At 42.8% G+C, this 18,627-nt stretch overlaps 1 protein-coding gene across 2 annotated transcripts; it reads left to right on the forward strand.

Annotated features, from left to right (window-relative positions):
- The first annotated feature begins 188 nt into the window (after positions 1-188).
- Positions 189-17,943, forward strand: aco1 (aconitase 1, soluble). Of its 2 annotated transcripts, none has more exons than XM_041984755.1 (21): positions 189-272; positions 2,840-2,962; positions 3,040-3,208; positions 6,287-6,424; positions 6,542-6,611; positions 6,694-6,877; positions 8,249-8,388; positions 8,477-8,648; positions 8,877-8,977; positions 10,332-10,448; positions 10,527-10,686; positions 10,763-10,898; positions 11,867-11,951; positions 12,057-12,213; positions 12,965-13,089; positions 13,163-13,267; positions 13,846-13,988; positions 15,559-15,706; positions 15,782-15,904; positions 16,883-17,068; positions 17,148-17,943. In XM_041984755.1, the coding sequence occupies exons 2-21, from the start codon at positions 2,854-2,856 to the stop codon at positions 17,262-17,264; spliced, it is 2,685 nt and encodes an 894-aa protein (XP_041840689.1). In that variant the 5' UTR covers positions 189-272; positions 2,840-2,853; the 3' UTR covers positions 17,265-17,943. The 2 variants fall into 2 exon arrangements, with proteins under 2 accessions (XP_041840689.1, XP_041840688.1); XM_041984754.1 differs by having other exon boundaries at positions 204-276.
- The last annotated feature ends 684 nt before the right edge of the window (positions 17,944-18,627 follow it).

An 18,627-nucleotide genomic window follows, 5' to 3' on the forward strand; every position in this document is an offset into this window, starting at 1 on the left:
TGGGTGATGCATTTGTTAGGAAAGGCGGCTCTGTATTTACATGCCCTCTCTGCCCCCCCCCAAAAAAAATAGAAATCTTGATCCGTTCCTGAGTGAACAGAAGACAAAGGAGACAGCTGTAAAAGAAAAGCCAAAGCAAGAGCTTTTATTTTTATCAAAACCCTAACCGGAAGTTGTTTCTCATGTCACCGGAAGTTATGTCAGATCAGCAGTCTGACTGGAGCTCTGAGTGTAGGTTGAGCTGTGCGTTGTTTACTCTGCTGCCCAGACAAGAAGGTAACTGAAGTAAAACGTTTTAACAAATAAGTTTTAATAAAAATGATTAACGAACTCTTTTTCTGTAGCGTATCTAAGCTAACCTGCTTAATTCCTATTTGTTTTATTATTGACGAATCTCAGCTTTAGCTAAGTTAGCTAACTTAACCCTTCATGTTTACACTTTTCTTCCTTTTTATGTTTTTATTAAGTTATCAAGTTAAACCGAGTCAGTTTTACTATGGAAATGTTAGCTGTTAACCTTTCTTATACTGTTTCTTTCTTTGTGTTTTCATACCAAACATATACATGTGTAATATACATGTTTGTCAATGTTTGACCAAGGGGCTAATGCTAAGTTGTTGGAGGAATGAAATATGTATGAAACACGTAAAAGAGGATTAACTAAGTTAATACACCTTTTATTAGCCAATATCTGTGTTGGGTAAAGTAGGAAAGAGTTTCATCAGAGGATGTTGATTGTCCTTTAACCAAATAATGGATCCATTCCGGACAAGTCTTTTCCACTAAGCTTTTTAATATTATTATGTTTATCTTTTAATATCCTGAGGCGAGGTTTATTTGTTTGAGAAGTAAAGAGTTGGAGTTGATAACTGTAATCATAATGTGACTTTGAACCTGAACCAGCTGAGGTTTACTTTGGTTTTGAAGCTGAACAGTCAAATGTGCAGACATTCAGGATGTTCAGCCAAATATCTTTTAATCAGTTCAACTTTGACACAGATAAACGCCTCTCAAGGAAATCACATGTGGCCAAACCTGATTTTCTGAATTGCCATGTACTTTTCACAGTATTAGTTTACAACAAAGGGGCAACTTGTCACTGATTTGCCTGCAGTTCTTTTTCCTGATTGCTAAAGAGAGAGTTATGTAAGGTTTGTTAAACAGGGACTAGAGTTCAATGACCATCAGCTTCACCTTTACGCACGTTTTGCAATCTGAGCTCATCTTTTTCCTGGTTGTTACATGTAAAACCCAAACCCCCCAAAAGTTGCAATTCTGTATAAAATGCAAATAAAAATGGAATGTAAGGATTCACAAATCTAATATTTTATTCCCAGTAGAAAATAAACATGTCCGAGGATTAAATTGAGACATTTTACCATGTGATAGAAAATATGAGCTGATAGTGAATCTGATGCAACAGGGTGATATTCAGCACGGTGTAAAAAGTAGTTCCAGCGTGATGTTTGGCACGGTGCAGCATCCCCTCTTCTTCTAACACCTGTCTGGAAACGTCTGGGAAGTGAGGAGACTAGTTGCTGGAGTTTTAGGAGAGGAATGTTATCCCATTCTGGGATGCAGGATTCTAGCTGCTCTACAGTCCTGGACCTTGGTTGCTGGATTTCTGCTTTCATGATGCTCCAGATGTTTTGTATTCGTGACAGGTCAGGACTGCAGGCAGGCCAGTTCAGCAGCTGGACCCTTCTCCTGTGAAGCCATGCTGCTGTGATAGATGCAGGATGTAGTTCAGCATTGTCTTGCTGAAATCTGCAAGGTCTTCCCTGAAAGAGACGTTGTCTGGATGGGAGCAGATGTTGCTCTAAAACCTCCATGTACTTTTCAGCATTGATGAAGCTTCACAGATGTGGAAGCTGCCCACGCCATAGGCACTAATGCAGCCCCATCCCATCAGAAATGCAGCTTTTCACCTGTCCACTGATAACAAGCTGGATGCTCCCTCTCCTCTTTAGTCTGCAGGACACGTCGTCCATGCTTTCCAGAAACTAGTTCACATTTTCATCCAGGTTTCCACTTTGCCTCAGACCATTTTAAATTAACTTTGGTCCAGGGTGAACTGTGTTCACAGACAGTAGTTTCTGGAAGTCTTCCTGAGTCCATGCAGTGGTTTCCAGTAGAGAATCATGTCTGCTTTTAATGCAGGAGATCACCAGCATCCAGCCTTGTCCCAAGCACACAGAGATTCCTCCTGATCCTTTGAATCTTCTGATGATATTCTACACTGTAGATGGTGCATCTTCAAAGTCTGAGGAACAGTTTTCTGAAATTATTCCAGTTTTAAATCCAGTTTGTCTCAGATTGGTGAACCTCTGTCCATCTTTCCATCTGAGAGACTCTGCCTCTCTGAAATGCTCCTTTCATACCCAGTCATGTTACTGACCTGCTGCCAGTTAACCTGATTAGTTGTCCAATGCTACTTCAGGTGTTTCTGCTTTGTACCAGTTACTTTTCCAGCCTTTTGTTGCTCCTGTTCCGACTTTTTCCAGCCGTGTTGCTGCATCAGATTCACTATCAGCTCATATTTTCGTTTTATCTTTTTTTTTTTTTTAATATGTATGTATATTGCTTATTTTATTTTTCACAAGAGAGATGCACACTCAATCTCGTATCGACTGGTACAATGACAATAAAGTCTATTCCATTCTATTCTGATACGTTGTTTATCTGCTACTGGGAATAAAATATGACCTGCTGGGATTTATAAATAATTGCATTCTGTTTTTATTTCCATTTTACACAGAGACCCTACATTTTTGGAATTGAAGTTGTCATTTATACAGCAGGGTTATGAAATCTTATTTCTTTATTCCAATTTCCACAGACACATAGAGGAAGATGTCTGCAGCTATAAAAAATCCTTTCCAACATATCATTGAGCCTCTCGACCCCAAGGATCCAACGCAAAAGTTTTTCAGTCTGTCCAAGCTTGCAGATCCAAGATATGGTAAAAACACATCCTGACCGCATGTTGAAATATGCACCAGATCACCTCAAGAGTTTAACTGAAGATCTGCTTCACAGACCGTCTGCCGTTCTCCATCCGGGTCCTGTTGGAGTCCGCTGTCAGGAACTGTGATGAGTTCCTAGTGAAGCGCTCAGATGTGGAGAGGATTCTTGACTGGAAGCAGACTCAGACTCAGACAGTGGAGGTCCCGTTCAGGCCGGCCCGTGTCATCCTCCAAGACTTTACGTACGTCTGTCCTACTGTTCTTTCAAACCTGATCCTGCTGGTTTTTCTGTTCTGTTTGTTTTTGGGGGGATGGGCCACATGTCATATCCAAAACTGCATCCTCTCAGGTTAATATATAAAACATGAGAACACTCACTGAGCTCCCATCACTGACAAACACAAATATGAATATTAGAAAATAAAAAGGTATGACCACAGTGGAGCATCTTCTGATGCTACTTCCAGCAGCATAATACACCATGTCACAAAGCTCAGATCATCTCCACCTGCTTTCTAGAACATGACAATGAGTTCACTGGACTCCAACGACCTCCACAGCCACCAGATCTCAGTCCAGTAGAGCAGCTTTGGGATGTGGTGGAACGGGAGATTCTCATCATGGATGCAGCCGACAAACCTGCAGCAACTGTGTGATGCTGTCATGTCAATATGGAGCAAAACCTCTGAGGAAGGTTTCCACCACCTGCTTCCATCTATCACACCAGGATTAAAAAGGTCCGACCCGGTACTAGAAGGTGGACCTGATGAAGTAGCAGTTGAGTGTAAATCTTTATATCGTAATGTGACAACAGAAGTATTACAACCTTAAAAAAGAATTAAAGAATGAACTACAGCTTATGGAAAGTTTGTGGAGGGATTCTAAAGCTGGAGTAATATTTTGTTTTCCAGGTACTGGTTGTGCACCAGGTGCAGATGAGACATCTGGGATTAGTTAATACCCAATTACAAAATATTTGAGTGTCTCTGGTGTCATAGATATTCCATCACAACATCCTGCAAGCCTGAACAGGTTTAGCTTTTTATTTCCACCTTCTTAGTTTGGGAAATTAAAGCGGCAGAGCTCAGATGGCCTCCCAAACACTTCCACACTACAGCCACTGCACGGCCGGCAAACGTGTGGAAGGATGAAGCTTAGTGGAGTGTGGAGTGGTTCTCAAGAGGGTCCTCCTCTCCTGGCTCACGTCTGACATGCAGGTGATCTTGATGCTTGCGAGTCACTGACACTGGCCCTGTCTGGTGGTAGACTACTCCCGGCAGCCAGTTAGGACCAAGGCCAAAGTTCTTTGCAAACACCTTGTCTCTGGTTTTAAAGACCCTTTCTCTGGCATGTTGGTCCCATCTAACTTTCTGTCTGGCTTGTGACTGCACCACTCTGGTTCCTACATCTGGGTGAAGAAGATCCAGATGAGACTATGGCCTCCCCAGTGACATCTCTGCTGTGGACACACCTGTAGTGGTATGAGGAGTGATCTGACATTTTGGAGTCTCTACTGCTCGTTCCGCTAACCCATTTAAGGCCACATGATGCGGAACAATGCAAACATGACGGATGCAGTTTCTCTCCATAAATACCTGGAAAACGCCACATGTGAAAGTGAGCCAGTTGTCTGTCACAACTGCATCTGGTAGGCCATGTGTGGCAGCGATGCTCCTCAGAGTCTCTGTGGGAACTGGGGCCATGATGCTTGACATGATGTGGACATCCAACCACTTAGAATGAAAGTCCACCATAACCAGGAACATGTGACCCATAAACGGTCCTGAAAAATCTGGCAGGACCAAGGACAGCCTGGCCACTCCCAGAGGTGGAGTTGGAGCTGACATTGTGGATATGCTTTCACTTTGTCTTCTTTACCACTGTCCATTCCTGACCACCACACACAAGACCTTGCAAGGCTCATCCGGGATACCCCAGGATGAAGAGCCTTGCAAGCATCATGTGAGCATCATGCAGCTCTTCCATCACCTGTGCCTGCCCCGGGGGTGGAGCCATCACCCGAGACCCCCAGAGGAGACTCCTATCCTGAATACAGAGCTCCATCTGTTGACTCAGTGTTTGAACACTTGCTGCTCAACTGCAGCCGGCCAGCCCACCATCATCCATCTCTTTACTTGTGATAACACCGGGTTTCTATCTGTCCACACTGTGATCTGTTTCACTGTCACAGGAGTCTGAAACAGTCTATCCAGCAGGAACACGGTCTCAGGTGGCAGACATAGGTAAGATGAAGTCTGCTGAAAGCCTCAGCATTTGCGTTTTCACTGCCTGCTCTGCACACTGTTCTGTATTGATAAGCTGAGGGAGTTAATGCCCAGCGTTGCACCGTTGCTGAAGCCGTGGGAGGAATGCCTTTGGACTCACTGAACAGACCTGTTAAAGGCTTGTGGTCTGTAAAAATGGTGAAAGGACGGCCATATAGGTACCGGTGGAAATGTTTAACTGCAAAAACCACTGCCAGTCCCTCATTCTCCAGCTGTGAGTACCCTTTTCCTGATGATGTTAGTGTGCACGACACACAACCATATCATCCATGACAGCTGCCTCAACTCAGCCACATATGCAGCCACTGAAACCCCGGGCCTGTGGGAATGTGCGTGGAACTTGAAGCGCTGCATAATCAGATGTTTTGATGATCCTGGTCACCAGCTCCTTAAATCCAATGTCTCCCGACGTCTGTGGCATAGCAAGATTACGGATCAGTTGATATATCCTGGCGCTACACGCTGAGGTGGGTGGACTGTTTTTTTCCTCATCTCTTGAGATACTGTTTGCCCAGATGAAGTGCTCCAGTCATTCAGTGTATTCAAAGCAGTCACCATCGGACTCAACGAACTCACTGAGTGAACCGAACATAGCCATGCTAAAACTAGCCGCTAACTTCTTCTCCGACCTGCTGAGGATAACTCGGCTTTAATCGCCAGTGTTGTAACTTATGACCAGGCAGGTCCAAGATGCTCGCTGTAAATCACTTCTTCAGTTAAACTCAATAATGGAGATTCGGTCTGGGAAATATTGCGCGGACACATGCACCAACAACCAGGCTCAACAGGGAGGAGGTGATGCACTAAAGGGGCCGGGTGGAAACCCAATCCATCCAACACCGTTCCAGGGTACGCTCCCTGCTGTACAGATTGGAGTGTGACACCACCCATCCTAAAACACAAAAAATAAGAAGCTGCAGAGATGATCTGTTTACTTGCACATGTGTCAGTTTGCACCATGACCTGAGTAAGATGGTTCATTCTTCATGTGAGAATGAGAATGCATCCTTCTGTCTCTGTATTCAATCTATCCAGTGGTGTTCCTGCTGTGGTGGACTTCGCAGCCATGCGGGATGCGGTGATGGAATTAGGCGGCGACCCAGAAAAGATTAACCCGGTCTGCCCTGCTGATCTCGTCATTGACCACTCCATTCAAGTGGATTTTAACCGGAAGTAAGACCAGGTTCATTAGACTCTTCCCTTCATCAGGATTGCTTCATAGATGGTGTATTTTCTGCAGATAGCTCCACACTTTGCTGAGGTTGGATGCGTTTTTTTATCCCTCTGTAGGTCTGATAGTCTTCAGAAAAACCAGGACTTGGAGTTTGAGCGGAACAAAGAAAGATTCCAGTTTTTAAAGGTCTCCAGTAACCTCTCAGGTTTTGTATGTATTTTAATTCTGGTGGCTTTCTTTTCTTCATACATGTGTTTGTTCTCCACAGTGGGGCTCTAAAGCCTTCAAGAACATGAGGATCATTCCTCCTGGTTCAGGAATCGTCCATCAGGTCAATCTGGAGTATTTGGCCCGGGTGGTGTTTAACCACGATGGCTTCTTCTACCCTGACAGTGTGGTTGGCACTGACTCCCACACCACCATGATCAATGGTCTGGGGGTTCTGGGCTGGGGTAAGACAGATACTTTCATTTTACACTTACAGTGATGACATCATTCAGAGAAGGCATTGCTAGCATCAAGTTGTGTTACTGTGTCAGACTAAAATGGTCCTGGTATTACTAAAGTAGTTCTAGGAATTAATTCAATTCAACTTTATTTGTATATTGCCAATTGACAACATCGTTTCAGGGCACTTTACAGACAATCAGTTCAAGCCAATTCATTGTCATCCAATTAGTGTTCAGACAAGTAATAATGATATAATTCATAATGAATAACCTAGTTAAGGAAAAGCAACAGATTGCATTGATACAAAACTTCCATCCAATCTTCCATCCTGAGCTGCACAGGGTGACAGTGGACCCTTTTAACAGGAAGGAAAAACCTATGTATGCATGTTTTGCTACAATAAGGTTGCAAAGGTCTTGGTGCTCTTTGCTTTTACCCATCATGAGGTGTTTCTTGTGACACCTTGGTCAGGAAACACCTTTTTATAGGCCCTCAGTTGGGACTGAACCAGCTGATATTAGCTTGCACTGAGGGCAGGATTGCTGGTGTCTTGGCTTTCTGTAACTTTTGTACCTCCCTTTCTACTTGTGTTCAGTACTTTATCCCTGAGTCATTTTATTTTATTACACATAATTAATGGACGTCTAAGGTTTTATTTCTTTGCATGTTTGGATTTCATTGGTCGTTATTGACATTTGTTAAATTTCAGGTCAGTAGCACCTTTAGAAATATATTTACTGAGAAAAGTGGTGATGTGCTCAATAGTTATTTTACCTGCTGTGTTATAATAAAATCAGATTTTCTAGAGGAGTCTTATACCCATAAAGCTCCGCTAGCCAGACCATCATTCTGCTGCTGCCACGTGGGACAGGACAAGTAAAAAAAAAAAAATCCAGAAAGACGAAGTGCAAGATAGTCTATGATAGGAAGAGTGAATCCTTCACTATAAACCTCCTTCATCTCCATGGAAACCAGCTGGACTCTCATGTTCATGTCAAAGAAAAGCATATTCATAGGAGAACACATTAGTAGAGTTTTTAGAGCTGGAATCAAATTTTTCACCACAAAAGCAGCAAAAGTAAGACCTGATTTCTGATCTTGGCTGCTAGCTCCAGAGTTTCTGTCCCACGGTGATGAGACAGACGTCTTTGTGACCAGCAGAGTCTCTGTTGTCATGTGACCACTCCTGGGAAGATTAACAGCTGCCAGTTTTCCACGTGAATAATCTCTCTGTAGAATGACGATTCCAGGTAGTTACAACTCTTCCCAGACTGAACAGCAACAGCTGCTTCTCTAAGATGGTTGCTGATGTCTTTATGGTGTCTTCAGTAACTTTTATAAAGTCCTGAACTAACACCTGGTCACACCTTCAGGTGTTGGTGGGATTGAAGCAGAGGCTGTTATGCTGGGTCAGCCTATAAGCATGGTTCTGCCTGAGGTGGTGGGTTACAAGCTGCTCGGGACCCCAGACAAGCTCATCACCTCCACCGACATCGTCCTTACTGTTACTAAGGTAATTGGACGCACTTTCAACCAGCTGTTATAACTAAAGTCGTGTTTCTGAGCCTGATGCGACATCCTTTATCACCCTTCACCTTCAGCATCTCCGTCAGGTGGGTGTAGTGGGAAAATTTGTGGAGTTCTTTGGTCCAGGTGTAGCCCAGCTGTCCATCGCTGACAGAGCCACCATCGCCAACATGTGTCCGGAGTACGGAGCCACAGCAGCCTTCTTCCCCGTGGACCACGTCAGCATTCAGTACCTGGAGCAGACCGGTGAGTCAGGTTGTTCCTGCAAAGACCACCAATGCATCTTTTCATTTTCAGTTCAGAAGCTCAGAGTTTTAGGCTTTATACGTCTTTATTAAACAGTTTTATTCATGACATGTTAACAGTTTCCCTCATCAGATTAAAATCAGACATTCTGTTTGTTAAAACAAAGAAAACAGAATAGAAAACTTGATCTTTTCCCACGAATCGGATGATTTTTGTGTCTGAACTCAGGACGAGATCCAGAAAAGCTGGCTTACATCACAAAGTACCTGAAGTCTGTGGCCATGTTCAGAGACTACAACGATATGGCTCAGGATCCAGATTTCACTCAGGTTGGTCCTCTGCACCAGCCTGTGTTGGTTTCTAATGATGTGTTTACGCACCGTTTTCCAGATGATTCTGCATGTAGGATTTCAGCCAATGAAATATTTGGGTTTTAATTTTTTCTGTGTTGTCTGGTTTCTCCTGTCTGGTTGGACTGATAAAACCCTCAGACGGGTTTGGTCTTTAGTTTACGGGTGAGGAAACAACTGAAAACTAAAGATCCACATTAAGACCCTCCCAGTTTCCCCGCAGTCTGGAGAAAGAGGTAGAAATTCCTGATGTGCTCCAATACATTTGAAAAGGAATGAAAACATTGGACATTTCAAGAAAACTTAACCCTTTAAAACGCAGAGCCATTTACTACTTTTTTTGGTCTGCCTGTTTGTTTTTCTTTAATATAAACCAGTCTGCAGAAGCTAAAGCTTTTAATCCCAGTATAAACCAGTCAGCATCAGACATGATGTTTCCAGCCTCAGCCGTCAGATTATGAGGCTAAAATGATGTAAAATGAATGTATGAATAGATATAGCAGCATAAAGTCCGATCAGAAGATGAAAGCAGAATTTATTACTAAAAGAACTTTGTAGAAATAACACACAGATCAACAGTAACCAAACCTTTTCTCATCTCATCATTCTCTCAAGTCTTGGCTTTCAGGAGAAAAAATATTGGCATTGAAACAAAAACACAACAAACTATTTCCATGTTTCTACTTTTTCCTCATTTCCAGCTATTCCTGCTACTATTTACCTGCTATTAAGATACTGTTATGGGTGGAGGTCCAGATGGATGGAAGTCTAGATGGATGGTGCATGGAGGTCTGGGTGGGTGGTAACCCTAACCCAAAATCCCTCCTGTTTCTAACGGAGCATTTCCTGCTGTGGTCTAAAAGGAAGAAGCGTTCCTTCTGCAGTAAAGATGACGCTCCATCCCATGATGCAGGAACACCAGCAGGATCATTGGCTGCTCAGGGTTTAATGGGAGAAAAACTCATGGTAGACCACCACCATCCCTTCAGCCTAACCCTAGTGAGAACCCGTGGAGCATCCTTAAAAAGAAGATGTATGAAGTTGGGGGGCAGTAGACCTCCAGAAAGAAACTTTGAGAGGAAATTCTGGTCTTGTCCATGAGATCCAGACTGAAAGTATCCATGGGCTTCCAGGTTTAATGATGAGAGATTTTAAAGTGGTTTCAGTGAGGGTCTCCATGGTAACGTGGATCTGGAAAGATATTTATTTGTTTAGAAAAATGATCCATCTGCTGCACTTAGTCCAGTTCAGCCCATCCCAGCGATGTCTGCAGAACAGCATACGTCATGACTTCCCCAGCAGACAGATTATCCTCTGCTCTGTCCTTCCTCAGGTTGTAGAGTTGGATCTCAGCACAGTGGTCCCGTGCTGCAGTGGTCCCAAAAGACCACAGGACAGAGTCCCAGTGTCCGACATGAAGAGAGACTTTGAAGCTTGCCTTGGAGCAAAGGTAGGTTCCAGGATAATCACGTTGGTGCTACCTGACTTCATAGAAAACTTCATATCTTTTATATTCCGATGTTCTCAGCAAGGATTCAAAGGTTTCCAGGTGGCCCCTGAACACCACAGCGCCTCGCTCCCTTTCCAGTTTAATGGACAGGAGTACACGCTGAGCCACGGCTCCGTGGTCATCGCCGCCATCACCAGCTGCACCAACACCAGCAACCCGTCCGTCATGCTCGGAGCAGGTTGTTTACACGTCCTTCAGCGTAAACGTCATCATTTCTTTCACCGAGTCATGATAAATATTCCAAAATGTTCCAGGACTCCTCGCTAAGAAAGCCATCGAGCATGGTCTGAGCGTGAAGCCGTACATAAAGACCAGCCTGTCCCCCGGCAGCGGCGTGGTGACCTACTACCTGAAGGAGAGCGGGGTGATGGACTACCTGTGTCAGCTGGGGTAAGCTGGCTTCGCGTGTGGAGAATCACACGCATCAGGCCCCAGTATGTAGCTCTGGTCCACGCTGGCGCTCTGAAAAAAGTTCCTGCTTACACAAAAGATGCTGAGCATCAGTTCAGAATTCTTCTTCTGTTTTTTCTTCTTCTTTGGTGGTTGTGAGAGGATCCGGTTAAAATGCATCCAGCCAGCTGAAGGCTGATATTAGGCTGCACAGTGGCTCCAAATTATAATAAAAATCACAATAACAGTAAAAATAATAGAAATAATAATCATTAAAAAATGAAAATATTGTAACTTCCTGAAATAATATGAGTTTAATCTGATTCTATTATCAAATTACACAAATTTAATATCAGTGTTCATGTCTCAATTTTTTTATTTTTATTTGTTTTTATTTTATTTTCTATTTTACTCATTTGTAATTTGTTTTAAAATTGTAAATATACAAATAATAAATTGAAACAAAATTGAAAGATTTATACTTTAATTTTTTTAATTTTTTAAAATTTAATTTCTAATTTTGCTTTTTAAAATTTATATTTCAAATCTAAATCATGAAATACAGAAAAACGAGAAATAAACTTATTTTAACATTTTAAAATAAAACTTAATTTAACGTCTGTTATTTTTACACTTTAAATCTGTTCATCTATCCACGTGTCATTCATCCATTATTCAGTTTAATTATCAGCTGATCAGTTAAAAACTGAAAGTGTTTAATTAATCGTAGGAAAGCAGAACCGTGTCTGAGGTTAAGTCGAGGTTAATGCAGCTCTGCCAGTTAGAAATCGGACTAATGTGGCTCACAAGAGGAATTTGTGAAACAGGCAAATCAGACATTGAATGGACGTAACGTCACGTGATCAAACCTTCCTGAAGTCTCTGCAGCCTCATGAAACGGTCGTTTGTGTTTGTCTACGGGAGTAGACGTATCTGTCAGACGTGTAAACTTCTGTTTCTCCCGTCAGCTTTGAGGTGGTTGGTTACGGCTGCATGACGTGCATCGGCAACAGTGGGCCGCTTCCGGATCCGGTTGTGGAGGCCATCACCCAGGTATGGCGCCACTCCGTGGCTCCAGTCAGACTGGAAACCAGGTTCGGACTGGACTGTACCACACATGCTGCTGTCTGCTGAAGTGCTAACACTGAGGGGTTTTAGGGGGATCTGGTTGCTGCAGGCATCCTGTCAGGAAACCGAAACTTCGAGGGTCGGGTCCATCCCAACACCAGAGCCAACTACCTGGCTTCCCCGCCTCTCGTCATCGCTTACGCCATCGCCGGCACGGTGAGGATCGACTTCGAGAAGGAGCCCATCGGTGAGCAACTACTACACCAAACTTCCCGGTTTTATTCTTCCGCTAGCTGCTGCGCCAGACGCCAGCTAAGTGGTACAGAAATAAAATGGAAAACTGACTTTAAATTAAATGGATATGTAAATTGAAATTGATTGACATTTAATTGAATTAATATTTAATTTAGATTAAACTGAATAAATTTACTTGGAACTGATTACTATGGAGTAGTATATTGCTTAAAATAGATTTAATAAATACAATTCCATTTTAAAATTTACTGAATTTATATTTAAATTGTATTAATGTAAATTTTAAATTGAAATCATTAAAATTAATTGAATTTATAATTTACATTTGTTTAAATTTTAAACGGAATTAATTTACTTTAATTACTTTAATTCACTTTTTAAATGTAAATATTTAAAAGGTTCTTCGTTTTTTCCCCATGGCTTCGCAGAGGAGCTTTAAACCTGGAAAAGAAACATCTGGAACATTTTTGGGTCCAGATTTCAAGTCTTTTAGTTGAACTTTCACAAATCTTGTTAGACTTTCTGTAATGATTCGAAGTGGAGAGAAACGTCGGAGCTAGAGACTGTCGTATGATTGGACGGAGATGACGTCCAGAAACATGGCTGCCAGTCTGACTCAGGGCTACGCGTCTCATCAGGCCTGACAGCTGACTTCTTATTAGACCTCTTTAGACATGATTCATTTTATGGTGTAGCTTAAAGCAGGGGTAAAGTTTTTTACTGGACTCTTTAAATGTCTGCAGCCATCAACTCACAAGGTAAGGAGGTCTTCCTGAGGGACATCTGGCCCACACGGGAGGAGATCCAGGCTGTGGAGCAAACATACGTCATCCCATCCATGTTTAAAGAAGTCTACGAGAAGGTTGAGGTTGGTACACTTCAGCTGCACGCTGCTTTAGATATGACCTGTTCATTAACTGGAAAACGCTCTGTTGTTGCAGAAAGTGAACGAACGCTGGAACACTCTGGTTGTTCCCGCTGACAAGCTGTACGCCTGGGACCCTCAGTCGACCTACATCAAATCCCCACCGTTCTTCAACGGTTTGGTAAATAATATCTGGTTGTTACAAAGTTCACTTTGACCAGAACACTAGTTCTTTACCACTGTTCTCCTTGGATCACGTGACCTCTTCACAGCACTAGAAAATGGGAGCTGTTGTCAGCTTCACTCCAAAACTCTCCCAGTTTGTTAGACCTTGATTGACCATAGAAGTCCGGGCATATGCTCAAATATTTACCCGAATGTAGAGATTACCCTCAGCAGCAGTTGTAAAAATGTTTATCAGAGAATTCTTTAGTAGACCACTAGAGGGAGCAGGAGAACCACAGGACATGAAGGAATGGTTTATTTACAACAAACAACTTTATTTCTACAAGACTTGAAAATGCAGCTAGCGCTGAATATAGAAGCCGGTCTGAAGCCGCAGATGGTTCCAGATACCAGGAACTGGTCCAAAAGCTGGTCTGAAGCAGCTGATGGTTCCAGATATGAGGAACCGGTCCATAAGCTGGTCTGAAGCAGCTGATGTTCCAGAGACCAGGAACTAAATTGGGCTCCTGTAACAGCCTCTTTTCGGTGTTTTTGTGGTTTTCTTATATTTTCCATTTTCTTCTCATCATTTAGACCATGAAGCTGCAGCCTCCTCAGTCCATAAAGGACGCCTACGTCCTGCTGAACCTGGGAGACTCGGTCACCACAGACCACATCTCTCCTGCTGGGAACATCGCCAGGACCAGCCCTGCCGCTCGGTACCTCACCGACAGAGGGTAAGGAAGTTCACCATCATGTTGGACTTTCAGGTCATTTTTCCTCATTTTCTGGCCTCCATTTTGATCGTGGTTCCTCATGATGTTTTTGTAATGTGTTTCTTTGAATTTTAAACTTTGAAATTCCAGTTTTTGTTTCTTAAAGGTAAACAATTTTCTACTTTTTCAGGTCATTAGTGGATACAAACAATTTTCCACATTTTTTTTATTTTGCTCAAATCAATTAGTCAATTTCTATCCTGATAAAAAAAAAATCTAATTATTTTAACCATTTAATGCTAATTTGATTACATGATTTGTTTCCATAAGAGTGACATTGTGCCATGAAATTGCCATTTAAAGGGTTAAAATAATTTCAGTAATTACACGTTTGGCTGATTTCATGAGGACTGAGGTTGATTAGAAGATCTAAGCAAAAAAAAGGACAAAAAAACTGTATATTCACAATTTTGTATAGCATTTTTTGAGAGGATGTTTTTGTCCTCTAATTACGGAAGCGTGGAGCTGTCACCCAAATAAAAAAAAAATTGGACCTTATCACGTTATAACGTGATAAGTTTATTATAAGAACATAGCCTGTACTGTATGCAGATGTTGTTACGACCTATATTAGAGCAAAATACATTTTATGGAAAATATACTCATCAAGCAGAAACTTTTCAGTTCTTTTTGACAATGATTAATTGTTCTACTCTGGTGCCGCACCGTGTTGCTTATAACGGTCTTGTGTACAATAATAAACCAGGTCTGCACCAGCCTCTTAACGACCTATTATTTGAGTCAGGTGTGCTGCAGTATGGACATACTGAAAACCTGCAGGACACTGGCTCAAGAGGTCCCAGGTTGGGGATGCCTGCTCTGGCAATTCAGACACACACGCACCGTCTCACTGTGCGCAGGCAGGTGACCTACGTGTTTCTCATAACTGTCCCACATTTCTGTACAACAATAAACCAGAGTAGAACAATTAATCATTGTCAAAAAGAGCTGAAAAGTTTCTGCTTGATGAGTATATTTTCCATAAAATGTATTTTGCTCTAATATAGGTCGTAACAACATCTGCATACAGCACAGGCTATGTTCTTATAATAAACTTATCACGTTATAACGTGATAAGGTCCGATTTTTTTTATTTGGGTGACAGCTCCACGCTTCCATATCTAATGGCCCAAATGTGTATAAAATTATAAATCTGTTGCTGAAAAAATTCACCAACAAAGCAACAATCAGCTAGTTTTAACCATATTTAAGTTCCCCAACACGTATTACATGAAAAAAAACTCTTTATTTATTGTGTATTTAACGTAAAAACTCATCGTGTAATCAAACTGGCATTTAAAGTGTTATAATAACTTGAATAATTGCATATTGGGTAGTTTTAATTATGTCTGAAGTTGACTGGAAGATTTTAGCAAGAAAAGAGTGTAAATATGAATCCGTGCTGTTTCAGTGTTTGGGAGAGTTTGTCCTCTAATGTCCTGTAAGGAACACATGAACGGGTTAATGTTGTAGGTCATGTTCTCTCTCCAGCCAACATGGTGCACGGTCATTAATCACTGTTTTCTGACAGCTTGAGCCCTCGGGACTACAACTCGTACGGCTCTCGTCGGGGCAACGACGCCGTCATGGCCAGAGGGACATTCGCCAACATTCGGCTCTTCAACAAATTCCTCAACAAGCAGGCGCCACAGACCGTTTACATGGCAACCGGAGAGACGGTGAGGGGCTTCCTGCCACCCTGATCTGAAACGTGACTGATGCACTCACCGTTTCATGTGTTCTTCCTTCCCCAGCTGGATGTGTTCGATGCTGCAGAGAGGTACCGGCAGTCCGGCGTCCCGTTGCTGGTCCTGGCAGGGAAGGAGTACGGATCCGGAAGCTCCAGGGACTGGGCAGCTAAAGGCCCCTTCCTACTGGTGAGCTGCACACTTTTCACTGGCTCTGGTGGGAACGTATATATAATGTAAATAATCCAATTTGGGGTCATGGGTTCTGGAGGGAAACCCAGACCTCCCTCTCTTCAGTTCCCACTGGGAAATCCCGGCCAGACCAGATACATAATCCCTCCAATGTGCCTTTCCCAGAGTCTTGTCCCAGTGTTTAAGAAAACCTCCAAAGAGAGGTGACCAGAGGTGACCAGAATGTATTGTGATCAGCTGTCCGCTCGGATGCTGGAGCTCCTCTCCGTGCTGTGGGGGCGGAGCCCTGCACACCCCACAGGAAGCTCGGTTCAGCCTCTTGTAGCTGTGATCTCACGTTTTAGTTCGCCACCCAGGGGTGAAAGTTGGAGTTTCATTCATTCTTACAAAAGATCAGCAGCCTCGTCCTCGCTAAGGAAAACCCTGACACACTTAAACACCTACATGAGGCAGCGAGTCTCCTCCCTAGTTTCTGTAGCCTCACTAACACTTCATCCGTGGTTCTACTCGTCCAGCTGCCTGCATGAAGGACCGGAGGTGTTGGAGAATAGACGACGGTGCAGAAGCTTGGGCCACCGGTTTTAGATCAGCAACGTTTAAAACGAGGTGGTTTGAGTAAATATTTGTACTTCCAGGACGTATGACATCATCCTCAGGCCTGTTCATTTCTTTTATTTCTTTTTTTTTTTTTTACTTTTATTCAGTTTGTTTTAATTTTATTTATTTTTGTATGTTTTTTTATTTAACTGTTTTTCACTTTTTATTGTTGTTCTTCATCTATTAATTGATGCATTAATAAATGAGTTTATCAGGCGTGTAGAAGGAAAGAGAAGAAAGCTTCATGTGAGTAGTTAATAAAAATCTGTTTGTGAATAAAGGTTTGCATCTGTTTAGTTTTGTTTTTCTCTCTTGGCCCAGCTGGTTTTTATCTTTTCTTTTTTTCAGACGTTTCTCAGACTGTGATTTTCTCTGTAGGGGATCAAGGCGGTGCTGGCGGAGAGCTACGAGCGGATCCACCGCAGTAACCTGGTCGGGATGGGGGTCATTCCTCTGGAGTATCTGCCTGGAGACACCGCTGACAGTCTGGGGCTGACGGGCCGAGAGCGCTACACCATCATCATCCCCAACCAGCTCACGCCCAGGATGAAGGTGGACGTGAAGGTAAGTTCAGGATTAACGGCTCGGAGCGAGCTGACGTGGTTCTGAACTCTTCCTGATCTGGACTCTCCCGCCCTCACAGCTGGACTCCGGAAAAACATTCCAGGTGCTCATGAGGTTCGACACGGACGTGGAGCTGACCTACTTCCACCACGGAGGAATCCTCAACTACATGATCCGCAAGATGTCAGAGAACTAAAACGTTTCATCTCCTCCAGCCACCGGGAGACCGCCGTCCATGAATTATCCAGTCATCCTCCTCGTTTGGCACTCAGAGAACGGATCTAAACCACCAGAGAACCGATCTAAACCAAAACTCTGGTCATAATCTTATCTCTGAGGATGCTGTGTGTCGTCTAGTGTGAGCTGCAGGTGCTTCACATCCATCTGCTGTTTCACTGGTCTAATAATCCTTCATTTATACCCTCAGAGCAGCACTGAAAGTCTTATCGTTGCCAGCCAGTGAGTTGTCGTTCTTCCTCTGACCTGCAGGGGGCAGTAAAGCTCCAACAGGCAGAGAAGAAGTTGACCTTTTAAACCTTCCTACATGTCTCATGATGAAAGTAATCAGACCCCAGGATGGATGATTTTATCATTTTTAGCCAGAAACAAAGAGAAATGCTGAAATGTGACATTTCTAGGACCAAAAGATGGCTGACTGTAATGTTGTCTGTAATGTTGTCTGTAATGATGCGGGGATTACCTCCGCTGCTGATTCCACGTCTGTCTGCTGTAAACCTGATCATGTGCAGTTCATGTCGGTGCCTTAGTAACTGTCGTTTCTGTGGTGTTGCGTCCATCGTGAAGCGGTTGTTAATAGAAGCTGATGGAGTCGAGTTCATCAGAGCATTAAACCTGATAATAAACCAGAAAATCTCTTTTTGCTTCTCATTCTTTTCTTTACTTCTAATCAGGCTAAATAAATTAAAATTCACTTTGGTTCAGGAGGGAGGTCACTCCATCTCTTCACATCATTTATTTCTTTATTATTATTATTATTATTTATTTCGTGGGGTGTCTTTCATTTCATCCAGGCCTTTCATTAAACCAGTAAACCCACAGTTCATGTGGTTTTTCTGGTGAATCATTCATTTTGACATGTAGTCTCTATTGTTGCTCTAAACTTCAAGTATCAGCACAATGAAACCCTCTACAGGAATGTTTTCTTTTAATACTCTGCAGGATAAGGTCCTTAAAATAGTCCCTGAAAGCCTGTTTGGTCCATAAATAGACTGCCGGCTGGTCGCACTCTGCTCTCCCTGACTTCATTTCTGCAGAAAAAAGAAAGTCATGAAACAACCGAAACACGTGACCTGAAGACAGGAAACAAGCGCTTTGTGGCTGGTTCGTTTATCTTTCATGTGCCTTCCTGTTACTGTTGGGACAGAGAAGTTGTCATGAGAACAGTTTTCATCTGTCGGCCGTTTTTCTTTTCTTTTATCTGCAGGAGCACAAGCTTAACGTCCACCTTATTAAATCCTATTGACACAAATATCTAACCAGCCAATCACATGGCAGCTTGTAGCAGCGTTATGCTAGATACTGAAAAAAGTTTTTAAAAC

The sequence above is a fragment of the Melanotaenia boesemani genome, chromosome 5 (genome assembly GCF_017639745.1).
Source record: "Melanotaenia boesemani isolate fMelBoe1 chromosome 5, fMelBoe1.pri, whole genome shotgun sequence".
In the NCBI taxonomy this organism is placed as follows: Eukaryota; Metazoa; Chordata; class Actinopteri; order Atheriniformes; family Melanotaeniidae; genus Melanotaenia; species Melanotaenia boesemani.